The sequence below is a fragment of the Triticum aestivum genome, chromosome 3B, assembly GCF_018294505.1.
Source record: "Triticum aestivum cultivar Chinese Spring chromosome 3B, IWGSC CS RefSeq v2.1, whole genome shotgun sequence".
Lineage (NCBI taxonomy): Eukaryota > Viridiplantae > Streptophyta > Magnoliopsida > Poales > Poaceae > Triticum > Triticum aestivum.
This window is the reverse complement of record NC_057801.1, coordinates 261,381,689-261,404,786: the sequence shown is the minus strand read 5'-3', so window position 1 is coordinate 261,404,786 and position 23,098 is coordinate 261,381,689. Positions and strand designations below refer to the sequence as shown.

The 23,098-nt window shown below is 47.2% G+C and overlaps 1 protein-coding gene across 2 annotated transcripts; it reads right to left on the bottom strand.

The window, feature by feature from the left end:
- Window positions 1–15,136: 15,136 nt before the first annotated feature.
- LOC123065327 (ankyrin-3) lies at window positions 15,137–22,780 on the bottom strand. 2 transcript variants are annotated; one of them, XR_006430962.1, is made up of 11 exons: window positions 22,626–22,780; window positions 22,337–22,510; window positions 21,628–21,756; window positions 21,079–21,218; window positions 20,604–20,699; window positions 20,204–20,332; window positions 19,616–19,765; window positions 16,234–16,335; window positions 15,828–15,891; window positions 15,676–15,755; window positions 15,137–15,386 (listed from the first exon to the last, which is right to left on the bottom strand). XR_006430962.1 is itself a non-coding variant. In XM_044488651.1 (11 exons), the coding sequence occupies exons 1-11, from the start codon at window positions 22,693–22,695 to the stop codon at window positions 15,362–15,364; spliced, it is 1,275 nt and encodes a 424-aa protein (XP_044344586.1). In that variant the 5' UTR covers window positions 22,696–22,780; the 3' UTR covers window positions 15,137–15,361. The 2 variants fall into 2 exon arrangements, 1 of the variants encoding a protein (XP_044344586.1); XM_044488651.1 differs by having other exon boundaries at window positions 15,828–16,007.
- Between the last annotated feature and the right edge of the window lie 318 nt (window positions 22,781–23,098).

Below are 23,098 nucleotides of genomic sequence, written 5' to 3'. Positions count from 1 at the left end.
GAATACATAGACAAACATATAGTCACTAGTATGCCTCTACTTGACTAGCTCATTAATCAAAGATGGTTATGTTTCCTAACCATTGACATGTGTTGTCATTTGATTAATGGGATCACATCATTAGGAGAATGAGGTGATTGACATGACCCATCCCGTTAGCTTAGCACTTGATCGTTTAGTATTCTGCTATTGCTTCCTTCATGACTTATACATGTTCCTGTAACTATGAGAATTGTGTAACTCCCGTTTACCGGAGGAACACTTTGGGTACTACCAAACGTCACAACGTAACTGGGTGATTATAAAGGAGTACTACAGGTGTCTCCGAAGGTACATGTTGAGTTAGCATAATTCGAGATTAGGTTTTGTCACTCCGATTGTCGGAGAGGTATCTCTGGGCCCTCTCGGCAATGCTCATCACCTAAGCCTTGCAAGCATGTAACTAATGAGTTAGTTATAAGATGAAGTATTACAGAACGAGTAAAGAGACTTGTCGATAACGAGATTGAACTAGGTATTGGATACCGACGATCGAATCTCGGACAAGTAACATACCGATGACAAAGGGAACAACGTATGTTGTTATGCGGTTTGACCGATAAAGATCTTCGTAGAATATGTAGGAACCAATATGGGCATCCAGGTCCCGCTATTGGTTATTGACCAGAGATGTGTCTCAGTCATGTCTACATCGTTCTCGAACCGTAGGGTCCGCACGCTTAAGGTTTCGATGACAGTTATATTATGAGTTTATGTATTTTGATGTACCGAAGGTTGTTCGGAGTCCCGGATATGATTGCGGACATGACGAGGAGTCTCGAAATGGTCGAGACATAAAGATTGATATATTGGACGGATATATTTGGACACCGGAAAGGTTCCGGAGAAGTTTGGAGCCCCGGGAGGTTACCGGAACCCCCCGGGAGGTATATGGGCCTTATTGGGCCCATGTAGGAAGAAGAGAGAAGGAGCAAGGGAGGGGGGCGCGCCCCCCCAAGCCCAATCCGAATTGGGGAGGGGGCCGGCCCCCCCTTTCCTTTCTCCTTCCCCCTCTTCCTATTACTACTACTAGTACTACTTCCTAATACTAGTACTCTTTCCTTCCCCCTCCAAATAAGATAAGGAAAAGAGAGGGAAACCTACTTGGAGTAGGTTTCCCCCTCCTCATGGCGCGCCCCCCTAGGGCCGGCCACCTCCTCCCTCCCTCCTTTATATACGGGGGTAGGGGGGCACCCTAGAACACACAAGTTGATCATTGATCGTTCCTTAGCCGTGTGCGGTGCCCCCCTCCACGATATCACACCTCGGTCATATTGTAGCGGTGCTTAGGCGAAGCCCTGCAACAGGAGAACATCAAGATCGTCACCACGCCGTCGTGCTGACGGAACTCCCCCTCGGCGCCTCTGCTGGATCGGAGATCGAGGGTGCGTCATCGAGCTGTACGCGTGTCAAGAACTCGGAGGTGCCGGAGTAACGGTACTTGGATCGGTTGAACCGGAGGACGTACGACTACTTCCTCTACGTTGCGTCAACGCTTCCGCTTCGGTCTACGAGGGTACGTAGACAACACTCTCCCCTCGTTGCTATATCATCACCATGATCTTGCATGTGCGTAGGAAATTTTTTGAAATTACTACGTTCCCCAACAGTGGCATCCGAGCCTAGGTTTTATGCGTTGATGTTATATGCACGAGTAGAACACAAGTGAGTTGTGGACGATATAAGTCATACTGCCTACCAGCATGTCATACTTTGGTTCAGCGGTATTGTGAGATGAAGCGGCCCGGACCGACATTACGCGTACGCTTACGCGAGACTGGTTTCACCGTTACGAGCACTCGTGCTTAAAGGTGGCTGGCGGGTGTCTGTCTCTCTCACTTTAGTTGAACCGAGTGTGGCTACGCCCGGTCCTTGTGAAGGTTAAAACGGAGTCTATTTGACAAACTATCGTTGTGGTTTTGATGCGTAGGTGAGATTGGTTCTTGCTTAAGCCCGTAGCAGCCACGTAAAATTTGCAACAACAAAGTAGAGGACGTCTAACTTGTTTTTGCAGGGCATGTTGTGATGTGATATGGCCAAGACATGATGCTATATTTTATTGTATGAGATGATCATGTTTTGTAACCGAAGTTATCGGCAACTGGCAGGAGCCATATGGTTGTCGCTTTATTGTATGAAATGCAAACGCCCTGTAATTGCTTTACTTTATCTCTAAGCGGTAGCGATAGTCGTAGAAGCAATAGATGGCGTAACGACAACGATGCTACGATGGAGATCAAGGTGTCGCGCCGGTGACGATGGTGATCACGACGGTGCTTCGAAGATGGAGATCACAAGCACAAGATGATGATGGCCATATCATATCACTTATATTGATTGCATGTGATGTTTATCCTTTTTGCATCTTATCTTGCTTTGTTTGACGGTAGCATTTTAAGATGATCTCTCACTAATTATCAAGAAGTGTTCTCCCTGAGTATGCACCGTTGCAAAAGTTCTTCGTGCTGAGACACCACGTGATGATCGGGTGTGATAGGCTCTACGTTCAAATACAACGGGTGCAAAACAGTTGCACACGCGGAATACTCAGGTTATACTTGACGAGCCTAGCATATACAGATATGGCCTCGGAACACGGGGACCGAAAGGTCGAGCGTGAATCATATAGTAGATATGATCAACATAGAGATGTTCACCATTGAAACTACTCCATCTCACGTGATGATCGGACATGGTTTAGTTGATTTGGATCACGTAATCACTTAGATGACTAGAGAGATGTCTGTCTAAGTGGGAGTTCTTTAGTAATATGATTAATTGAACTTAAATTTATCATGAACTTAGTACCTGATAGTATTTTGCTTGTCTATGTTTGTATGTAGATAGATGGCTCGTGCTATTGTTCCGTTGAATTTTAATGCGTTCCTTGAGAAAGCAAAGTTGAAAGATGATGGTAGCAATTACACGGACTGGGTCCGTAACCTGAGGATTATCCTCATTGCTGCACAGAAGAGTTACGTCCTGGAAGCACCGCTGGGTGCCAGGCCTGCTGCTGATGCAACTGACGACGTTAAGAACGTCTGGCAGAGCAAAGCTGATGACTACTCTATAGTTCAGTGTGCCATGCTTTACGGCTTAGAACCGGGTCTTCAACGACGTTTTGAACGTCATGGGGCATATGAGATGTTCCAGGAGTTGAAGTTAATATTTCAAGCAAATGCCCGGATTGAGAGATATGAAGTCTCCAATAAGTTCTACAGCTGCAAGATGGAGGAGAATAGTTCTGTCAGTGAGCATATACTCAAAATGTCTGGGTATAATAATCACTTGATTCAACTGGGAGTTAATCTTCCGGATGATAGCGTCATTGACAGAATTCTCCAATCACTGCCACCAAGCTACAAGAGCTTTGTGATGAACTATAATATGCAAGGGATGAACAAGACTATTCCCGAGCTCTTCGCGATGCTGAAAGCCGCGGAGGTAGAAATCAAAAAGGAGCATCAAGTGTTGATGGTCAACAAGACCACTGGTTTCAAGAAAAGGGGCAAAGGGAAGAAGAAGGGGAACTTCAAAAGGAACGGCAAACAAGTTGCTGCTCAAGTGAAGAAACCCAAGTCTGGACCTAAGCCTGAAACTGAGTGCTTCTACTGCAAGCAGACTGGACACTGGAAGCGGAACTGCCCCAAGTATTTGGCGGATAAGAAGGATGGCAAAGTGAACAAAGGTATATGTGATATACATGTTATTGATGTGTACCTTACTAATGCTCGCAGTAGCACCTGGGTATTTGATACTGGTTCTGTTGCTAACATTTGCAACTCGAAACAGGGACTACGGATTAAGCGAAGATTAGCTAAGAACGAGGTGACGATGCGCGTGGGAAATGGTTCCAAAGTCGATGTGATCGCGGTCGGCACGCTACCTCTACATCTACCATCGGGATTAGTTTTAGACCTGAATAATTGTTATTTGGTGCCTGCGTTGAGCATGAACATTATATCTGGATCTTGTTTGATGCGAGACGGTTATTCATTTAAATCAGAGAATAATGGTTGTTCTATTTATATGAGTAATATCTTTTATGGTCATGCACCCTTGAAGAGTGGTCTATTTTTATTAAATCTCGATAGTAGTGATACACATATTCATAATGTTGAAGCCAAAAGATGCAGAGTTGATAATGATAGTGCAACATATTTGTGGCACTGCCGTTTAGGTCATATCGGTGTAAAACGCATGAAGAAACTCCATACTGATGGACTTCTGGAATCACTTGATTATGAATCACTTGGTACTTGCGAACCGTGCCTCATGGGCAAGATGACCAAAACACCGTTCTCCGGATCTATGGAGAGAGCAACAGATTTGTTGGAAATCATACATACAGATGTATGTGGTCCGATGAATGTTGAGGCTCGTGGCGGATATCGTTATTTCCTCACCTTCACAGATGATTTGAGCAGATATGGGTATATCTACTTGATGAAGCACAAGTCTGAAACATTTGAAAAGTTCAAAGAATTTCAGAGTGAAGTAGAAAATCATCGTAACAAGAAAATAAAGTTTCTACGATCTGATCGTGGAGGAGAATATTTGAGTTACGAGTTTGGTTTACATTTGAAACAATGTGGAATAGTTTCGCAACTCACGCCACCTGGAACACCACAGCGAAATGGTGTGTCCGAACGTCGTAATCGTACTTTACTTGATATGGTGCGATCTATGATGTCTCTTACCGATTTACCGCTATCGTTTTGGGGTTATGCTTTAGAGACGGCCGCATTCACGTTAAATAGGGCACCATCAAAATCCGTTGAGACGACGCCTTATGAACTGTGGTTTGGCAAGAAACCAAAGTTGTCGTTTCTCAAAGTTTGGGGCTGCGATGCTTATGTGAAGAAACTTCAACCAGATAAGCTCGAACCCAAATCGGAGAAATGTGTCTTCATAGGATACCCAAAGGAGACAATTGGGTACACCTTCTATCACAGATCTGAAGGCAAGATTTTCGTTGCTAAAATCGGATCCTTTCTAGAGAAGGAGTTTCTCTCGAAAGAAGTGAGTGGGAGGAAAGTAGAACTTGATGAGATAACTGTATCTACTCCCTTATTGGAAAGTAGTTCATCACAAGAACCGGTTCCTGTGACAACTACACCAATTAGTGAGGAAGCTAATGATATTGATCATGAAACTTCAGATCAAGTTTCTACTGAACCTCGTAGGTCTACCAGAGTAAGATCCGCACCAGAGTGGTACGGAAATCCTATTCTGGAAGTCATGTTACTAGACCATGATGAACCTACGAACTATGAGGAAGCGATGATGAGCCCAGATTCCGCAAAATGGCTAGAGGCCATGAAATCTGAGATAGGATCCATGTATGAAAACAAAGTATGGACTTTGGTTGACTTGCCCGATGATCGGCAAGCCATTGAGAATAAATGGATCTTTAAGAAGAAGACTGACGCTGATGGTAATGTTACTGTCTACAAAGCTCGACTTGTTGCAAAAGGTTTTCGACAAGTTCAAGGGGTTGACTACGATGAGACTTTCTCACCCGTAGCGATGCTTAAGTCTGTCCGAATCATGTTGGCTATTGCTGCATTTCATGATTATGAAATTTGGCAAATGGATGTCAAGACTGCATTCTTGAATGGATTTCTAGAAGAAGAGTTGTATATGATGCAACCTGAAGGTTTTGTTGATCCAAAAAGTGCTGACAAAGTGTGCAAGCTCCAACGTTCCATTTATGGACTGGTGCAAGCATCTCGGAGTTGGAATAAACGTTTTGATAGTGTGATCAAAGCATATGGTTTTATACAGACTTTTGGAGAAGCCTGTATTTACAAGAAAGTGAGTGGGAGCTCTGTAGCATTTCTAGTTTTATATGTTGATGACATATTATTAATTGGAAATGATATAGAATTTCTGGATAGCATAAAGGGATACTTGAATAAAAGTTTTTCTATGAAAGACCTCGGTGAAGCTGCTTACATATTGGGCATCAAGATCTATAGAGATAGATCAAGACGCTTAATAGGACTTTCACAAAGTACATACCTTGACAAAATTTTGAAAAAGTTCAAAATGGATCAGGCAAAGAAAGGATTCTTGCCTGTGCTACAAGGTGTAAAGTTGAGTCAAACTCAATGCCCGACCACAGCAGAAGATAGAGAGAAAATGAAAGATGTTCCCTATGCTTCAGCCATAGGCTCTATCATGTATGCAATGCTGTGTACCAGACCTGACGTATGCTTAGCAATAAGCTTGGCAGGTAGGTACCAAAGTAATCCAGGAGTGGATCACTGGACAGCGGTCAAGAACATCCTGAAATACCTGAAAAGGACTAAGGATATGTTTCTCGTATATGGAGGTGACAAAGAGCTAGTCGTAAATGGTTACGTCGATGCAAGCTTTGACACTGATCCGGACGATTCTAAATCGCAGACCGGATACGTGTTTTTATTAAACGGTGGAGCTGTAAGTTGGTGCAGTTCTAAACAAAGCGTCGTGGCGGGATCTACATGTGAAGCGGAGTACATAGCTGCTTCTGAAGCAGCAAATGAAGGAGTCTGGATGAAGGAGTTCATTTCCGATCTAGGTGTCATACCTAGTGCATCGGGACCAATGAAGATCTTCTGTGACAATACTGGTGCAATTGCCTTGGCAAAGGAATCCAGATTTCACAAGAGGACCAAGCACATCAAGAGACGCTTCAATTCCATTCGGGATCAAGTCCAAGTGGGAGACATAGAGATTTGCAAGATACATACGGATCTGAATGTTGCAGACCCGTTGACTAAGCCTCTCTCACGAGCAAAACATGATCAGCACCAAGACTCCATGGGTGTTAGAATCATTACTATGTAATCTAGATTATTGACTCTAGTGCAAGTGGGAGACTGAAGGAAATATGCCCTAGAGGCAATAATAAAGTTATTATTTATTTCCTCATTTCATGATAAATGTTTATTATTCATGCTAGAATTGTATTAACCGGAAACATGATACATGTGTGAATACATAGACAAACATATAGTCACTAGTATGCCTCTACTTGACTAGCTCATTAATCAAAGATGGTTATGTTTCCTAACCATTGACATGTGTTGTCATTTGATTAATGGGATCACATCATTAGGAGAATGAGGTGATTGACATGACCCATCCCGTTAGCTTAGCACTTGATCGTTTAGTATTCTGCTATTGCTTCCTTCATGACTTATACATGTTCCTGTAACTATGAGAATTGTGTAACTCCCGTTTACCGGAGGAACACTTTGGGTACTACCAAACGTCACAACGTAACTGGGTGATTATAAAGGAGTACTACAGGTGTCTCCGAAGGTACATGTTGAGTTAGCATAATTCGAGATTAGGTTTTGTCACTCCGATTGTCGGAGAGGTATCTCTGGGCCCTCTCGGCAATGCTCATCACCTAAGCCTTGCAAGCATGTAACTAATGAGTTAGTTATAAGATGAAGTATTACAGAACGAGTAAAGAGACTTGTCGATAACGAGATTGAACTAGGTATTGGATACCGACGATCGAATCTCGGACAAGTAACATACCGATGACAAAGGGAACAACGTATGTTGTTATGCGGTTTGACCGATAAAGATCTTCGTAGAATATGTAGGAACCAATATGGGCATCCAGGTCCCGCTATTGGTTATTGACCAGAGATGTGTCTCAGTCATGTCTACATCGTTCTCGAACCGTAGGGTCCGCACGCTTAAGGTTTCGATGACAGTTATATTATGAGTTTATGTATTTTGATGTACCGAAGGTTGTTCGGAGTCCCGGATATGATTGCGGACATGACGAGGAGTCTCGAAATGGTCGAGACATAAAGATTGATATATTGGACGGATATATTTGGACACCGGAAAGGTTCCGGAGAAGTTTGGAGCCCCGGGAGGTTACCGGAACCCCCCGGGAGGTATATGGGCCTTATTGGGCCCATGTAGGAAGAAGAGAGAAGGAGCAAGGGAGGGGGGCGCGCCCCCCCAAGCCCAATCCGAATTGGGGAGGGGGCCGGCCCCCCCTTTCCTTTCTCCTTCCCCCTCTTCCTATTACTACTACTAGTACTACTTCCTAATACTAGTACTCTTTCCTTCCCCCTCCAAATAAGATAAGGAAAAGAGAGGGAAACCTACTTGGAGTAGGTTTCCCCCTCCTCATGGCGCGCCCACCCTAGGGCCGGCCACCTCCTCCCTCCCTCCTTTATATACGGGGGTAGGGGGGCACCCTAGAACACACAAGTTGATCATTGATCGTTCCTTAGCCGTGTGCGGTGCCCCCCTCCACGATATTACACCTCGGTCATATTGTAGCGGTGCTTAGGCGAAGCCCTGCAACAGGAGAACATCAATATCGTCACCACGCCGTCGTGCTGACGGAATTGCCCCTCGGCGCCTCTGCTGGATCGGAGATCGAGGGTGCGTCATCGAGCTGTACGCGTGTCAAGAACTCGGAGGTGCCGGAGTAACGGTACTTGGATCGGTTGAACCGGAGGACGTACGACTACTTCCTCTATGTTGCGTCAACGCTTCCGCTTCGGTCTACGAGGGTACGTAGACAACACTCTCCCCTCGTTGCTATATCATCACCATGATCTTTCATGTGCGTAGGAATTTTTTTGAAATTACTATGTTCCCCAACACCTGCGGGCGCGTCGGGCATGCCCCCGCCCGTGGAGGCGCAGGGGCACTCCACATCTCTTGGGCCGGGCATCCCAGGCCCGCTAGCCTTGTGGCCCAGCGTGTTTCGGCCTGAGCCCGTCGCGGCTGGGGTTGAGCGGCCGGCCCCGCCCCCTTATAAGTGGTTATGGCTGCCCGCGGGTGCCCTTGATCTCTCACTAGGGTTTCCCGCATCCCCCTCGCAAGTGCGGCGATTCGGGCATCGTGCTTGCCGCCTGTGCCGCTCCATCCCTCCTCCTCCTCTCACCTTCTCGTTTGCGACCGCGGTGCGGATGGGATCCGGTCGGGTGGAGAAGCCCCCCATGTCTCCTCCGGTTCCGGTTGCGGAGCGTCAGCGCGAACAAGATCTACGGGCGAAGGCGCTCGCCAAGGCGCCGGTGCTTTCCGCGGAGGAGGGGCCTTGGGGGCCGCCGCCGCCATGGTGGACCGCGGAGCAAGAGAGGAAGCAGCAGGAGGAGCACGAGCGCAAGAGGAAGAAGAAAGAGGAGTATCAGCGGCGGGGTTTGGAGCAGAAGAAGGAGCTTAAGAGGAAGGAGTCCTTGCTCCCTCTGAGCGGCGAGCGGGCAGGGGATCCGCTGGCTAAAAAGCAGAAGTAGAAGGGGGGCAGCTCGTCGCAGCTTGCTCTGGTGGCCGGGGCGACGACCTCGAAGGGTTCGGCCGAGGCCCCAATCCCAGTGGAGGAGGCGGACGGGCCGGAATGCTTCAAGTGCGGCAGGGTGGGCCACTATCAGAACATGTGTCAGTTCAAGTCCCTCTGCGTCGTGTGCCAAGGGGAGGGGCATGCATCGACCCACTGCCCCACGCGCGGGCGGCCTCTGCTCCTCCAGATCATGGGCAACGCCATCCCCGGCGAGGGTTTCTTCTGCCTAGCCTACGTGGAGACGGAGGGCGAGGAGGTGCGCGTCCTGCTAGAGTCGGACGCGGCAGTCATCTCGGCGGCGCCTGGCTTGCTCTCGGTCCCCATCTTGGAGGCGGAGCTCCCTCATCTCTTCGAGGGGGAATGGGACTGGCAAGTGACGGCGGTTGGCGAGAATCTCTTCTCCGTCGTCTTCCCCAACAAGGCCTTGCTCCGGATGGCGACCGGCAGCGGCAAGCTGTTTCTTTCCCTCAACAACATCTTGGCGGAGATCAAGGAATCCCTCCCAGAGGAACCCAAGGCCAAGATCATGCCAGATGTGTGGGTCAAACTGTGGGATGTGCCACCCAAGCACCGCCGCGCGGATCGTCTGATGGCAGGGACCGTGATGATAGGGCGACCCATGGAGGTGGACAAGGCGTCACTGGCTGGGCTCGGTCCGGTGCGGATGCGCTTTGCCTGTCGCTCCCCAGCCAAGCTCCGTGGTTATGTCCAACTATGGTTCAATAGCGAGGGCTTCACTATCCGGTTGGAGGCCGAGGCGGATGGCCTACAGGGTGCTGCGCCTTCTCCCCCTCCCCCAGCTGCCTTGGACAAGGGATCGGACGGCAAGGATCTGGATCGAGACACAAGCATGGGGGACGACTCAATCGACACCGCGTCCTGGGACAAGCTGGGGCTCTAGGACAAGGGTCCCGTGCCTGCGGCTCCGGCTGGGGAGGTGGCAAAAGACCAAGAGGAGCGCCAAGGTGTTGTGGGCAGCAACGAAACGAGCTTCAACCAGTACAGCTCCAACATGTCGATCGGCCTCGACATGGACAAGGGCGTCTCAGCCTCCTGCGACTCAGAGGGGCGCTCGATGCTCGTCTCCCCTGGTGTGGAGATGGGCGGGGCACGTGCGTCCGTGGCGCGCTCTCCGGCGCCTGCGTGTGCGCCAGGCCAGGGTGGTGGTGGGACTCGGTCCAACAAGAAGGTGGCGGGTCACAAGACGCCCCCGGTGGCGCCGGAGAGCCCACCATCGGCCCGTGCGGGCACGCCTGCCTCGCACCGGCCGGTGGTGATGGCGCTGGCCTCACCTGGGGTTCGGCTGGTGGGTCTTCGCTGGCTGCTCCGCCTCCTTCCTCTGCTGCGATGAGGGCGGCGGTGTCCAAGACAGCGGCCATCCCCACGGCCAAGCGCTCCAAGGCGGTGGTGGTGACCCCGGCATCGCAGGAGCGGGTCAGCGCGCGCTCCAAAGGCACCAAGGGCAATCTCCCTGCGCTGCAGCGTGCTCAACTTCTGGTGGCTCCAAAGAACATGGAGATTGAAGGTAATCCCCCGCCCCGTTTTACAATCTTGGACGAATATTCAGATGCGTGTCTCGGGGGTATTTTAGAGGATAGCGGGGTGGATTTGTCCGATGAGGGTGAGGCTCGGGAACTTTTGTCGCTCATTCGCTCGAAGGAAATCGCGCAGGCCGCGCTCGCTCAGGCAGCGGTGGCCCGCGCGGCGCCAGCAGCAGACGAAGCAGGGGCTTCTCTGGTGACCGTTGTGCGGCCCGATCAAGCGGACACTACAGCAGAGGCTGCGTCGTCCCCTCAAACCCGTCCTCCTGGCAGGACACGACGTGTGGCCAAAGCGGTTACCGCTCGCGGTATTCGCCTCCGCAACCGCATTATTTAATGCGTTTTTTCTTCTGGAATATTCGTGGCTTCGGCCACGCTGGGAGGCGGACTCAGCTGAAAGAGTTCGTCCATGAGGAGGGGATAGACGTAATCGGCCTACAGGAAACCATCAAGGCAGATTTTTCTCACCGGGACCTGTTAGCTGTTGACCCGCTCGAGCGCTTCATGTGGCAATGGGTACCTGCGGTGGGACACTCGGGGGCTTGCTGCTTGGCATTAACCAAGTTTGTTGCAAGGTGGTGGCGTGGGATTCCGGTAGATTTTTCCTGTCGGCTCACGTTCGTCATCGCGCGACTCTATGCTAGTGGGAGGTCATTATTGTTTATGGCCCAGCCGACCACGCGCTCTCGCACGACTTTTTGGTCGAGCTTCAGGCGAAGGTAGCGATCCTTCGTGCGCTTAACCTACTAGTCCTGGTGGGTGGCGATTTCACCTTAATTCGCTCGGGAGCGGATAAGAACAACGTCATCATTAACTGGGCAAGGGTGTCCCTGTTTAATGATGCGATTGCAGCCATGGCACTTAGGGAAGTGGCTCGCGTGGGAGCACGATTCGCGTGGACCAACAAACATCTTACGCCGGTGCGGTCGGTGCTGGACAGAGTTTTCATGTCCGCAGAGTGGGAAATGCTATTCCCCTTGTGCTCCCTACATGCGGAAACGCTGATCGGGTCTGACCACATCCCCCTTATCCTGTCCTCAGGGGAGGATAGGGTAAAACGAAACCCCCATTTTTTCTTTGAAATGGCGTGGTTTGAGGTTCCGGATTTCGATCAAATTTTCCAATGCAAGTGGTCGTCTTGCGTAGCCAAGATAGGTCACACGCGCGGGCAAATGGAGTTCTGGATATCCACGAGGGCCGGTTTGCGTGCGGCCCTCAAAGGTTGGGGGGCCAACCAGGGACGCGATAATAAGCTGTTGCGGGTAAGGCTGACCGCGGACCTCGCCCGTATGGACGCGGTGGCAGACGCGCAAGGCTTCTCGGTTCAAGAATGGGCCCAGCGCTACGCCATTGAGGCCCAAATTGAGTCCCTCCTTCGGGCTGAGGAGGAGTACCGGCGTAGACGCGGTGGCATTAAGTGGACTCTCAAGGGAGATGCGAACACTCAGTATTTCCACGCGTACGCCAATGGGCGTCGTCGTAAATGCGCCATCCTACGCCTGCAATCGGAGCAGGGGCTCCTTTTGCGTCAACAGGACATAGTTTGACACATTTATGAGTTCTATCTCCAGTTAATGGGCTCCAGGGAAGAGCCCAGAGCCCGGCTGCGGGCGGATGTCTGGGATCCTGCGCTGCGAGTTACGGACGCCGAAAATGAGGCCTTAGGGTTGGCCTTCCTCCCCCAGGAGATTGATGCGGCGGTCCTCGTGATGAAATCGGACACCGCTCCGGGTCCTGATGGGTGGCCGGTGGCGATGTTCAAACGGTTTTGGCACGTGCTTAAAGGGCCAATTTTCGACGTATGCAATGGGTTCATGCGCGATAATGTAGATATCTCTCGTCTTAACTTTGGGGTTCTATCTTTGATCCCCAAAGTCAATGGAGCGGACTGTATTAGACTGTTTAGACCGATTGCGTTCATCAATGTCCTCTTTAAAATTTGCGCTAAGGCGTGTTCCTCTCGCATGTCTCCGATAGCTCAGCGTATTATTAGTAGGAATCAATCGGCTTTCATTCGTGGTCGTAACATTCTGGAGGGCGCCTTTGGTCCTCCAAGAGATCATTCACTCGTTAAACGCTCACGTCAGCCTGCTATCCTTCTGAAGTTAGACTTTGAGAAGGCGTACGACATAGTGAACTAGGAGTTTCTCTGTCACATCCTTCTGGACCGAGGATTTTTGTCTATGTGGGTCCACCGCATGATGCAATTGGTCTCGGGGGGCCAAACAGCGATTGCGGTCAACGGAGAAGTAGGGAACTTCTTCCGTAACAAGCGGGGGCTACGTCAAGGGGACCCGGCCCCGCCGCTGCTCTTTAACTTTGTGGCAGACGCCCTGGGCGCCATGCTAGACAAAGCTCGGATTGCCGGCCATATCAGGGGAGTGGTTGGCAATTTGATCCCGGGAGGCGTGTCACACCTTCAGTATGCGGATGACACCCTCCTCCTATTTGAACCGGACCAACATAGTATCGCAACGATAAAAGCCATTCTCCTTAGTTTTGAACTTATGTCCGGGTTGAAAATAAATTTTCACAAATGTGAAGTGGTGTCCATAGGGATGGATGCGGCCGATAGCGTGCGGGTAGCAAATTTGCTTAACTGCAAATTGGGAAAACTGCCTTTCACTTACCTTGGCCTCCCGATCGCAACGAAAAAAAGCACGATGGTCGATTGGGACCCTCTCTGCACTAAGGTGGCGGGTAGGGTTTGCCCGTGGAGAGGCCGTTTTATGTCTTCAGGGGCTAGACTAATTCTTACTAATTCCAGCCTTTCGTCCCTGCCTATGTTTGCCATTGGCCTGTTCCTGTTGGCTGATGGGGTCCACACTAAAATGGAGACCCCGCGGGCCCGTTTCTTTTGGGAAGGAGCGAGTCCGAAGCGTAAATACCACATGGTTAAATGGCAAGCCGTGTGCAGACCTAAAGCCCAGGGGGGCCTGGGGATCATCAACTCTAAGTTGATGAATATCGCTCTTATGTGTAAGTGGATCTGGAAACTGTCTCAGGGAGAGACGGGCCTCTGGATGGATCTTCTCCGTGCAAAGTACTTTCCGGACGGGAATTTCTTTCGGGCTGCGACCCATGGATCTCCTTTTTGGAATTCCATTCAATCCCTTAAACCATACTTTGCCAGGGGCGCGAGGTTTTCGGTCAATAACGGACTCTCCCCCCGTTTCTGGCTCGACACTTGGATTGGCGAGCACCCTCTTTGGTCTGAATTCCGCCTCCTTTACACCATCGCAGTGCAGCCCAACCAACTAGTGGCTTCGGCTATCAGCTCCTCCCCTCCCCCAATTTTCTTCAGACGGGAGCTCACGGGCCCTGAAAGGGTGGAGTGGGATCGCCTTCAGGCTTTGATCGCGGACGTGCGCCTGTCGAGTAGCGCGGACTTGGTGTCCTGGAGGCTATCGGGCTCTGGCAAATTTTCTGTCAAGTCCCTGTACAGATAGCTGACCCGTGGACATGTCCCTTTGGCTATCGCGGGGCTTTGGAAGGCTCGGATTCCTCTCAAGATCAAGGTGTTCCTCTGGCAACTTTGTCAAGAGCGCCTTCCTACTTCCATCAACATTGCCAAACGCAATGGCCCAGCCTCCGGGCCCTGTGCCTTGTGTGGCTCCCCGGAAGATGCAGATCATGTGTTCTTCCGGTGCTCTTTGGCGCGTTTTGCCTGGAGCGCGGTTCGTGAGGCCGCGGGGGTGGTTTGGGACCCCCGCTCTCGTCCCGAGCTTGTGTCCTATCTGTCCTCGGTCCAGGGATCTGCGCGTCGTGTTATGTGGACATGTGCGGCGGCCATGCTGTGGGCTTTGTGGCATATCCGTAACAAGTTTACCATTGAGGGCGTGTTCCCCTCTCACCCAGCTAACGTCATCTACAAATGCATCTTGTTCTTGCAGCAATGGGCTCCACTGGGAAGGCAACAGGACTCTGATCTGCACCAGCTGGCTCTAGCTCGTCTCCGCTCTGTCTACTCCGCGGCACGAGCTCCGTCGTCGCCTACTGATACCTCTTAGGGAAGGGTGGCCCTTTTGGATGTGATCCTATCTGAGCCTGCGTGCTCTTTAGTTCCGGCTGGATTTGCCATGTAATGGACTCCATTTTCGTCGGTGTATGTCTTATACTGTGTGACTGGTCGTTTGGTTGTGTACGCTACCTATGTGGGCTTTATTAATTTAAAGCCGGACATCCCTGACGTCTACGTTCTAAAAAAATAGTAAAGAAAGCAAGAAAAATCTAGAAGACAGACAAGAACTCAATCTAAAGCATTTTGTTGACTTTGAACTGAAACTAGATACACATCCATCGCATTCAGTAATGTTTACACACGATGGAGGCAACCAGAAGTCTTAAAAAAGTGAGGCTTGCACTGTTGCTGTAGGTAAATACCACAGAAGTAGCGAACAACTGGGATATCCTGATCCTCGACCTAGCAACAAGAGAGCCACAACTACGCAAGGTATCATGTAATGCGTGTAGGTTAAGTCTTCATTGCAGTTGCTTCCCTGTGATAACAAAGTCAAGGTGAGCATAAGGAGCAACTTCTATACAATCTTTTCCAAAATAAAAATAAAAGTAGAACAAAGGTCCCCTCTTTTTTTCATAAATCTATGGAACCAGAATCCACCTCACATTCAACTAGAGTTTAGATCATCCTTCATATACAATAAAACTTAAGATGGAAAAAAAATATCACTCACTTGCACTGCATAAACACTTTGCAGTTTTAAAACTTCTTATATAAGAAATGATTTTTTTATCTTCCACAGGACTAGGAGAACACGTAAAATTTACCTTAAAGCATTCTCAATGTCAACGGCTTTGGGGTCCAACTTTAGGCCTTCTGCGAAAGCCTCACATGCTTTTTCGTAGTCCTATAAGTAAACAGCATCGATGAATTCCATGATCGTACAAGATTGAACATAACTACTTCGTTGTTTTGTTACCTTCAGACGCATAAAAGCAGCCCCTTGTCGATAGCAGGCTTTTGGCCAGTTGGGTCGCATCATTCTACACAAAGTAGCATCTTTGAGAGCCATAGGTCCATTTTCCAAGCGCAACAAACAGAGACTCCTATTTGCTAGCAGGGTTGCATAATCATCTGAGCTAGGGCCAAGTTCCATTGCCTGCATTACAGCAATTACATTCCTTTTTGCCATACTAAAACAGAGTTCCGGCAGTAAAAATAAAAAACAACACTGCAAGGCAATGTAATTGGCATTTTTTTAGTAACTGAAGTAGAGCCTCGACCATTTTTTTTTATTAAAGCAGCCTTCAAGCAAGTTACGTAATTGGCATTTTTTTTTTAATCAAACAGCCTTCAAGAAATAAAGATTAAGCACAGTAACTTACAACAGTATACATCTCTGCTGCCATCATATATTCACTTCTCTTAAAAGCCTCAGCAGCTTTTAATTTCAATTCAGCTCTTTTCTTCTGACACTTAAGTTTATCCTGATTACAAAAACATCCAAGGTCAAAACAAATATGTCAAACTAATACTGACAAGAAGCTGTATTTAGACACTTTGCACATAAATTTCAGTTGTTATCATTTATCAATATCATTAATTCATTACCAAGGATAAGCATATGGCATAAGAACAGGCGATTAATAGCAACTGTAAATAATTCTCCCTCCATTTCACTCAGGGCATCTCTAGCCGGTCCCTTATAATTTAGCCCCACCAATAGCGGGATGGCCGTTTTGGCTTAGAGGAGCATATGCTCCTGGATGAACAGTAAATTCAGAAATAATAATAATAAATGTTAAAATTCTGAATTTTATTTGTACATGTTCATGTTAGTGTAACAAGTTTGCTTGACAATTTTCATGATGAACGGAATAGCAGTGCTTCGTCGGTCAAAAAAACAAAATTAAGTAATAACATTTGGTGTTCGTCTTTTTTTTTGCACAGGTCAAAATGCCTAATCTTTCCCCCTAAAAATTTGCCAGTAGCGTTTACGTGTGATGATGTACATATCGATTTTTTTTTCAAAATTTTGACATTTGCAAAAAGTATTTTTGACACGCAGGAGCGTACGCTCCAAAGCCCGAATTGGATTTCTGCTCAATAGCTCCTTGCACTCTTTATATTTGATCCGCTAATGAAAAATAATTCCTAGCCGAACCCTTAGAACTTAAATCCCTAAAAATAACTATCGCCAATTCTTCTAAGTTTTTGTGTATGTACTACATTTCAACTACATATTTGCACACACATTAAATCCAAACTTAACAATCAAAGTTCACAAAATTCATGAATATTAGAAAATTAAAGTTCACAACAAATTATTCGGATTCAAACACGCAAGGGTCCAAATGATGTGAAGGGCATGATAGAAGCACAACAATCAACCGGTGCTATGGAGTAGCCACCGATGCTAAACAAGATCATCTTGGAGCTAGGTATCGATGCTTCGATGCGCTGCGAGGAATCAATGCATGTTGTTTGCATCATGTTCCGGCTCAACAGGATCCCATTGGTGATGTACAGAAAGTTCTCTGGCACGGCTCTCTCATCTTCAATGATCATGTTATGCGAGATGATGCAACATGTCATTATTTGCCATAGGACCAGTGGGTTCGAATACTCGGCAGGGCCATGAACAATGGCAAAGCGCTTCTGAAGCACACTATTCACGCATTGCAAAGTGGGATCTCTTAATGCCTTTAGGTCGCGTGGTTGTCTTCACAAATGTGGTCCGTGGAAGATAGATGCCATCTGCAAGGTAGTAACCCATTGTGTATTGACGGTCATCATTGACAACATAGTTGCAGGGAGGAGCATCTCCAGCAAAAGGGCAACCTGGTGCATGTAGCTCCCGCTTGCGCAGGGTCCAGGGAAGGGTCCGACCACTTTGGGTCTATAGTACGCAGCCTTTCCCTACATTTCTGTAAGAGGCTGTTTCCAGGACTTGAACCCATGACCTCATGGTCACAAGGCAGTAGCTTTACCACTGCGCCAAGGCTCCCCTTCAGCAAAAAGCCTTCCAAATAGTGATAATCTCGACAACACATTCAGATCATTATGAGAGCCAGGCAATCCAAAGTATGAATGCCAAATCCATAGATCATCCAATGCAACTGCCTCAAGAACGATTGTTGGATCTTTTGGGTGCCCTTTGTACTGAACATTTCATCCCACAAGACAATTCTTCTATGTCCAGTGCATGCAATCAATTGATCCAAGCATACCATGCCATCCATTTTTTTCACTCAAAGCCAAAAGCCTCTCGGCATCTTCATCATTGGGAGCCCTCAAGTACTCTTCCCCATCTCAATCATGGCTCGTGTGTATCTTTGAATGCCCTACAAGATTGAATCTTCCCTGATGCGGACATAGTCAATAATGGCATCGGCCCAACACCCATATGTAAGCACTTGAACAGACGCGACACACTTCATTAATGGGCTCGCACTTATCTCCCCTGATGCATACCTCCTCAATTTAAACCATTCATCATGCTTCTCCACAGCTCTTGCAATGGTGAGGAAGAGACAACGGTGCATCCAAAACCACGGAAGAAAATACTTCTCCGGGTAGGTTGCATTAGGATTGAAATAATCCTTCATAAGCTTCTCATGGCCCTCTGCTCTATCTCGATTGATGCACAAGCGGCCAAACTATGATCCTAGTCTTGGTCTCCGAAAGTCATTATTAACAATCACCATAATGGCGATTTCAAAATCATCATCTTCTTCCTCCTCTTCCGACAAAGAGTCGTCGAAGACCATCTCCCTCAAACTCTTCATCTACCCTATGCATAAATATTCTGGGTTGAATTTGATCGCAAAAACAACACGTAATGAAAATAGCTATAGAAAGCGCACCTAAGCAATTCGTCGAACACCTTTCCGGCGGAGAAGGTTAGAGCTTCGACTGGCGGAGTTGATCGAATCCGAAGCTAGGGGTGGACGACAAGCAAGGCAGTAGACGGCCGCAGTCGACGGCGGGCCTCAAATCAAACTCCCCGGGTGATGACAAAGCTCGCCGGTTGCCTACAAAAATCGCCGCTCTTGGCGCAATAACGACGCCACAAAGCTCCTCGGCAAGCGTTCTACATCATCTCCGTCATCCGCCGGCTTCGATTTGGAACAAACGAAGCATGTCTGGTTGTTTTTTCGGCCACAGGATAAAGGCGGCAGCGGCGGAGATATCTGTCTATTCCGGTGACTGGCGGGTGGATCAGTGCGGAGGTTGCAGGGTGTCAGCGGGCCTACAGGTGGACGCCAGAGGCAACACCGGCGTCAATGCGGTTGGAGCCGGGGGGGGGGGGGGGGGGGGCAGGGCCAAAATTTATCATGAGAAGTGGTGCCGTTCGAGTATATTTGAGGGCCTAAAGAGCCGGTGCTTAAAGATTATAAGGAGTTAAGCCGGATAAGAGTTCAGCTAGGTGTGGTTTTACTCCTTAAAATAAAAAATATGAGTTAATGCCTTTTAACTGTCACATGCCTTGAAATCTCTGCTTAAAATAATTGTCCACAGCCAAAATCAAGTGTATATTTAATAGTGTTTCCACTATCTACCCCTAATTTAATGATTTGAATGAGATTAAGTGCTAGCAATCTTGCATACTTGCATGTCATTTAGTAGGGGTATTATCATTTCTCATAAAATATTTCTTAGATCTGGGTTTTTTCTGAGTTCATATGCATAGTGAGCTGATGGCAGATATAGTGAAACAAAGAAAGTATTATGGAACTACAAGTGATCATAGAAAGAGACACATACCTGCTGCAAACCAAAAGTTTTCACATGCGAAATGATCCCGTCAATGCTCCAATCGGGAAGCTTTGAAATCGGAGAAGTTACGGGAAATAACATTTCAACAATTTCTCTTTTGCCTTGGGAAGCAGCAACTTCAATTGGAGTTATACCAAACTGCAAGAGCAGAAGACATTGTTGATTTCGCAATCAATAATCATTAATATAAATATCATGTGCAGTTGCAAACAATTTACATGCCAATATGATTGAAAACTCAGCACATTTCAAACAAATAACTAAATATATTTCGCACAATATCAAATGCGTGAAGCAATTATGAAATAGCCTGATGCCCTCACCCATCCTCATCCAAGAAAATCTTGCGTTAATTTCTGCAGTTAATTGTAACGAAAATCTTAAGAGAAGTGTGTCACTTTTAGTGCATAAATTTATCTATGGAAATTTACGAAAAGAACAAATGGGGGCAGATCAGCTTATTCTACTGCTTGACCTCATAGAGGACCAATAGTAGTCGATCAGGTAAATACCAACACAAAGTACGCATGAAAAGTAGAGCCTGACAGCAGTCAAACTGGAAACTGTATAACTCACTTCATCTGCAATATTCGGGTTGGCACCAGCTTCTAGTAAACAGTTCATGATGCCAGCTGAGCCACAAGTTGCTGCCAACGCCACGTAACTACCACCATTCGAGTCAGTGAAATTCACATCAGCGCCAGCCTGGGTAAATTAATTATTTGATCACCTGAGTTAGTGCTTGAGATGCAATACAAAGACAACTTACTCATGATGGGATAAAATTGTCCTACAGAATACACTTAAGGGCTTGTTCGGTTGCATGAGTTTTGAAGAGGATTGGAGTGGATTGGGGAGGATTCATTCCCCGCTAAGCTAAAATCCACGTCAATCCCGTCCAAACCTCCCCAATCCTCTCCAGGAGAGGTTTAACCGAACATAGCCTAACGGAGATCCACGAAGGAAGGTGACTAACCTTAATGAGTAGCTTCACACAGTTCACCGATGCAGTTGGTATGGGCCTTATGGCCATACTCAATGGGGTATCATCAAGGTTGAGAACCTTGTTTGGCTGCAGAAAGTGGATGGATCAATTTCCCATACGTGAAGAAAGGAAAATTAGAGAAATAATATCACCTCATTTGGTGTTATATATTATGCATGCATTGGTGATGTTCACAAAGAAATTAGACATAATATTTAACATACTGTGGGGAAGTGACTGTGTTTCACTTCAAAAGAACTACGTAATTATGATCAAATGCTGAATATATATCCGTAGCTTTGTACCAAAATAAACTCTTCATGTACCAAAGTAAAAGTAGCCACGTTGTTCCCATTCCAGTGCATGATAGCGTCAATGGGATGTATACATTCTTAAAGGTCTTAACAAACCCGATTTTTCTTCTTCTTTTGAATAGCCCAGTGTGTACAGAGATCTGATGTCTTACATCTGCATGGTGCTCCAACAAAATCTTCATCGTACCATCTTGACCATAAGTAGCAGCCAAATGCAACGGAGTCCCAAGCGGGGAAGGTATATCCACGTCAATTCCTCTTGAAAGCAGCAGTTTGACTATTCCTTGATGTTCTGGAGAAGAAATTATAAAAAAGTTAATAACTCCAAATTATTTTCCAACATTTAACTTGTCTTTCACACATACATGACACCTGACCATACCTCGAGATACTCTTTATCAGAATTGCCAGCCAAATTACGATTTTAGACTAATATACTAGTTCAGATTTTGACAGAACAGTTAAGAAGTTAACTAGGGCCATGCTCAGGATAACTAAACAATACATTTGCGCCTGTTTTGTTGGTCAGATTGGACCGCATGACGGCCGGGGCCACTCCTGAAACCTCTAGATCTCTCGATCGTTTTCTACTGCAGTTTGTATCGTGTGATTTCATATGCACTTAAATAGTATTGAAAATATTATTCCTAAATATATACTATTTGTGTGTGTACATGAGAGAGTGAGAGAGAGAGAGAGACCTTTGTGTGCAGCAGCATGGAGAGGCGATCCTGTTTTACCACCTAACTTTGGATCGGCATCATGAGCAAGAAGATATTTTGCAGCCACGGTTCTCCCGAAAAATGCAGAAAGGAATAGCGGAGTTTCACCTGTAAGAAAAACAAAGACCAGGAGCTCAGCACAAAATCAAACCTGCCTTCAACAATACAAATGTTCCTTTATGGACAAGGCACGGGTCAATTACTGTTAAAAGTGCTAAACGTGGAACCGGAACATCATTAGTCCTAATTGATGCATTACGCAGTGACTGTCCTATGTTTGCTGTTTAAAACATAGCACAAAGGCACAAATAAAGGTGCAAGAGACACCTATACATTAAAAAAAATCAAGATATGCTGGTATAAATGTCCCATGAATACAAAATACTTAAACTCTAACTACGAATTTAAGTATAAGTGTATGCAGCGTACGATAACCAACAATATGCCAAGTGTGTTGCAGATGAATGGCCGTCACTTTCATTGAATTTCACAGAAATACTGAAACTTCAGCGGTGCCAAAAATATTTAAGAAACTGAAACCCATAGAAAGGCCCGAAAAAGAAGAAACCCATAGAAAGAACAGTTCATTTTATTTTCTATTTTCGGAAGACAAAAAATAAGTTGCAGAACACTCTCTTCAGGCCGTATAACTATAAGAGATGCAGAATTGAAGGGAAGGCAACCTAACCATTGTCGTTGGTTTGGTTGATGTCAAGGCGGAGGTCCTCCACGAGGTACCTGCAGACGTCCATCTTCTCCTCCATGGCCGCCAGGTGCAGCGCGCTGTTCCCGCTGTTTCCGTCAACCACCGCCGCCATGATGGCCGCCTCGCCTGGCCCCGAGTTGAGCCTCCGCGCCATCTCTTGGCACACGCGCGCGACGGGAAATGCTTAGCACTAAACACACTTGGATCCACACCTAGGGCAGACCAACGAACCCTAAGATAAAAAGAGCAAACACGAGCTTGGTCGGGTTACTTTTGACGAGGCGGAGGTTGCCGTCGAAGGCGGCTTGGAGGAGCATCCTCTCCTGCTGCTGCTTCTCCATGGCGATCGATCGGTTAGGCGGAGGAAGGCGAATTGACGACACCAATGCAAGTGGTAGACTGATGCGAGACTCCTGGTCAGTTTTTTTGTTTTTGTTTTTTTTTTTGTTTTGAAACTAACTCCTGGTCAGTTAAAGAATAGAGGATCTACGCCGTAACTGGTTGCGGTGAAAAAGGCCCCGCTGATTTAGATGATTATCATGATTTTCTTTCCTTTTGGGGGCCTTTCCTAATGGAAAATAAGCCTCAAATACGATAAACCTAACCTCTACTAGTACTAGAAGAACGCCCGTGCGTTGCAACGGGCCACAATAACTTTAAGAGTTCAATATTACGACATTGGCGACTTTTTTTACCATCAAATCTTCACACACACACAGAACCACACTCTCCCTCCCTCTTCCT

What these genes read in the sequence shown, in the direction of transcription:
- LOC123065327 (XM_044488651.1), bottom strand. Translation starts at nt 22,695, where the DNA reads ATGGAGAAGCAGCAGCAGGAGAGGATGCTCCTCCAAGCCGCCTTCGAC. An exon ending in CAACCAAACCAACGACAATG is followed by an intron (nt 21,757 to 22,336) that starts GTTAGGTTGCCT and finishes TTTTTCTTACAG; the next exon opens with GTGAAACTCCGCTATTCCTT. An exon ending in ACCCGAATATTGCAGATGAA is followed by an intron (nt 19,766 to 20,203) that starts GTGAGTTATACA and finishes CTGCTCTTGCAG; the next exon opens with TTTGGTATAACTCCAATTGA.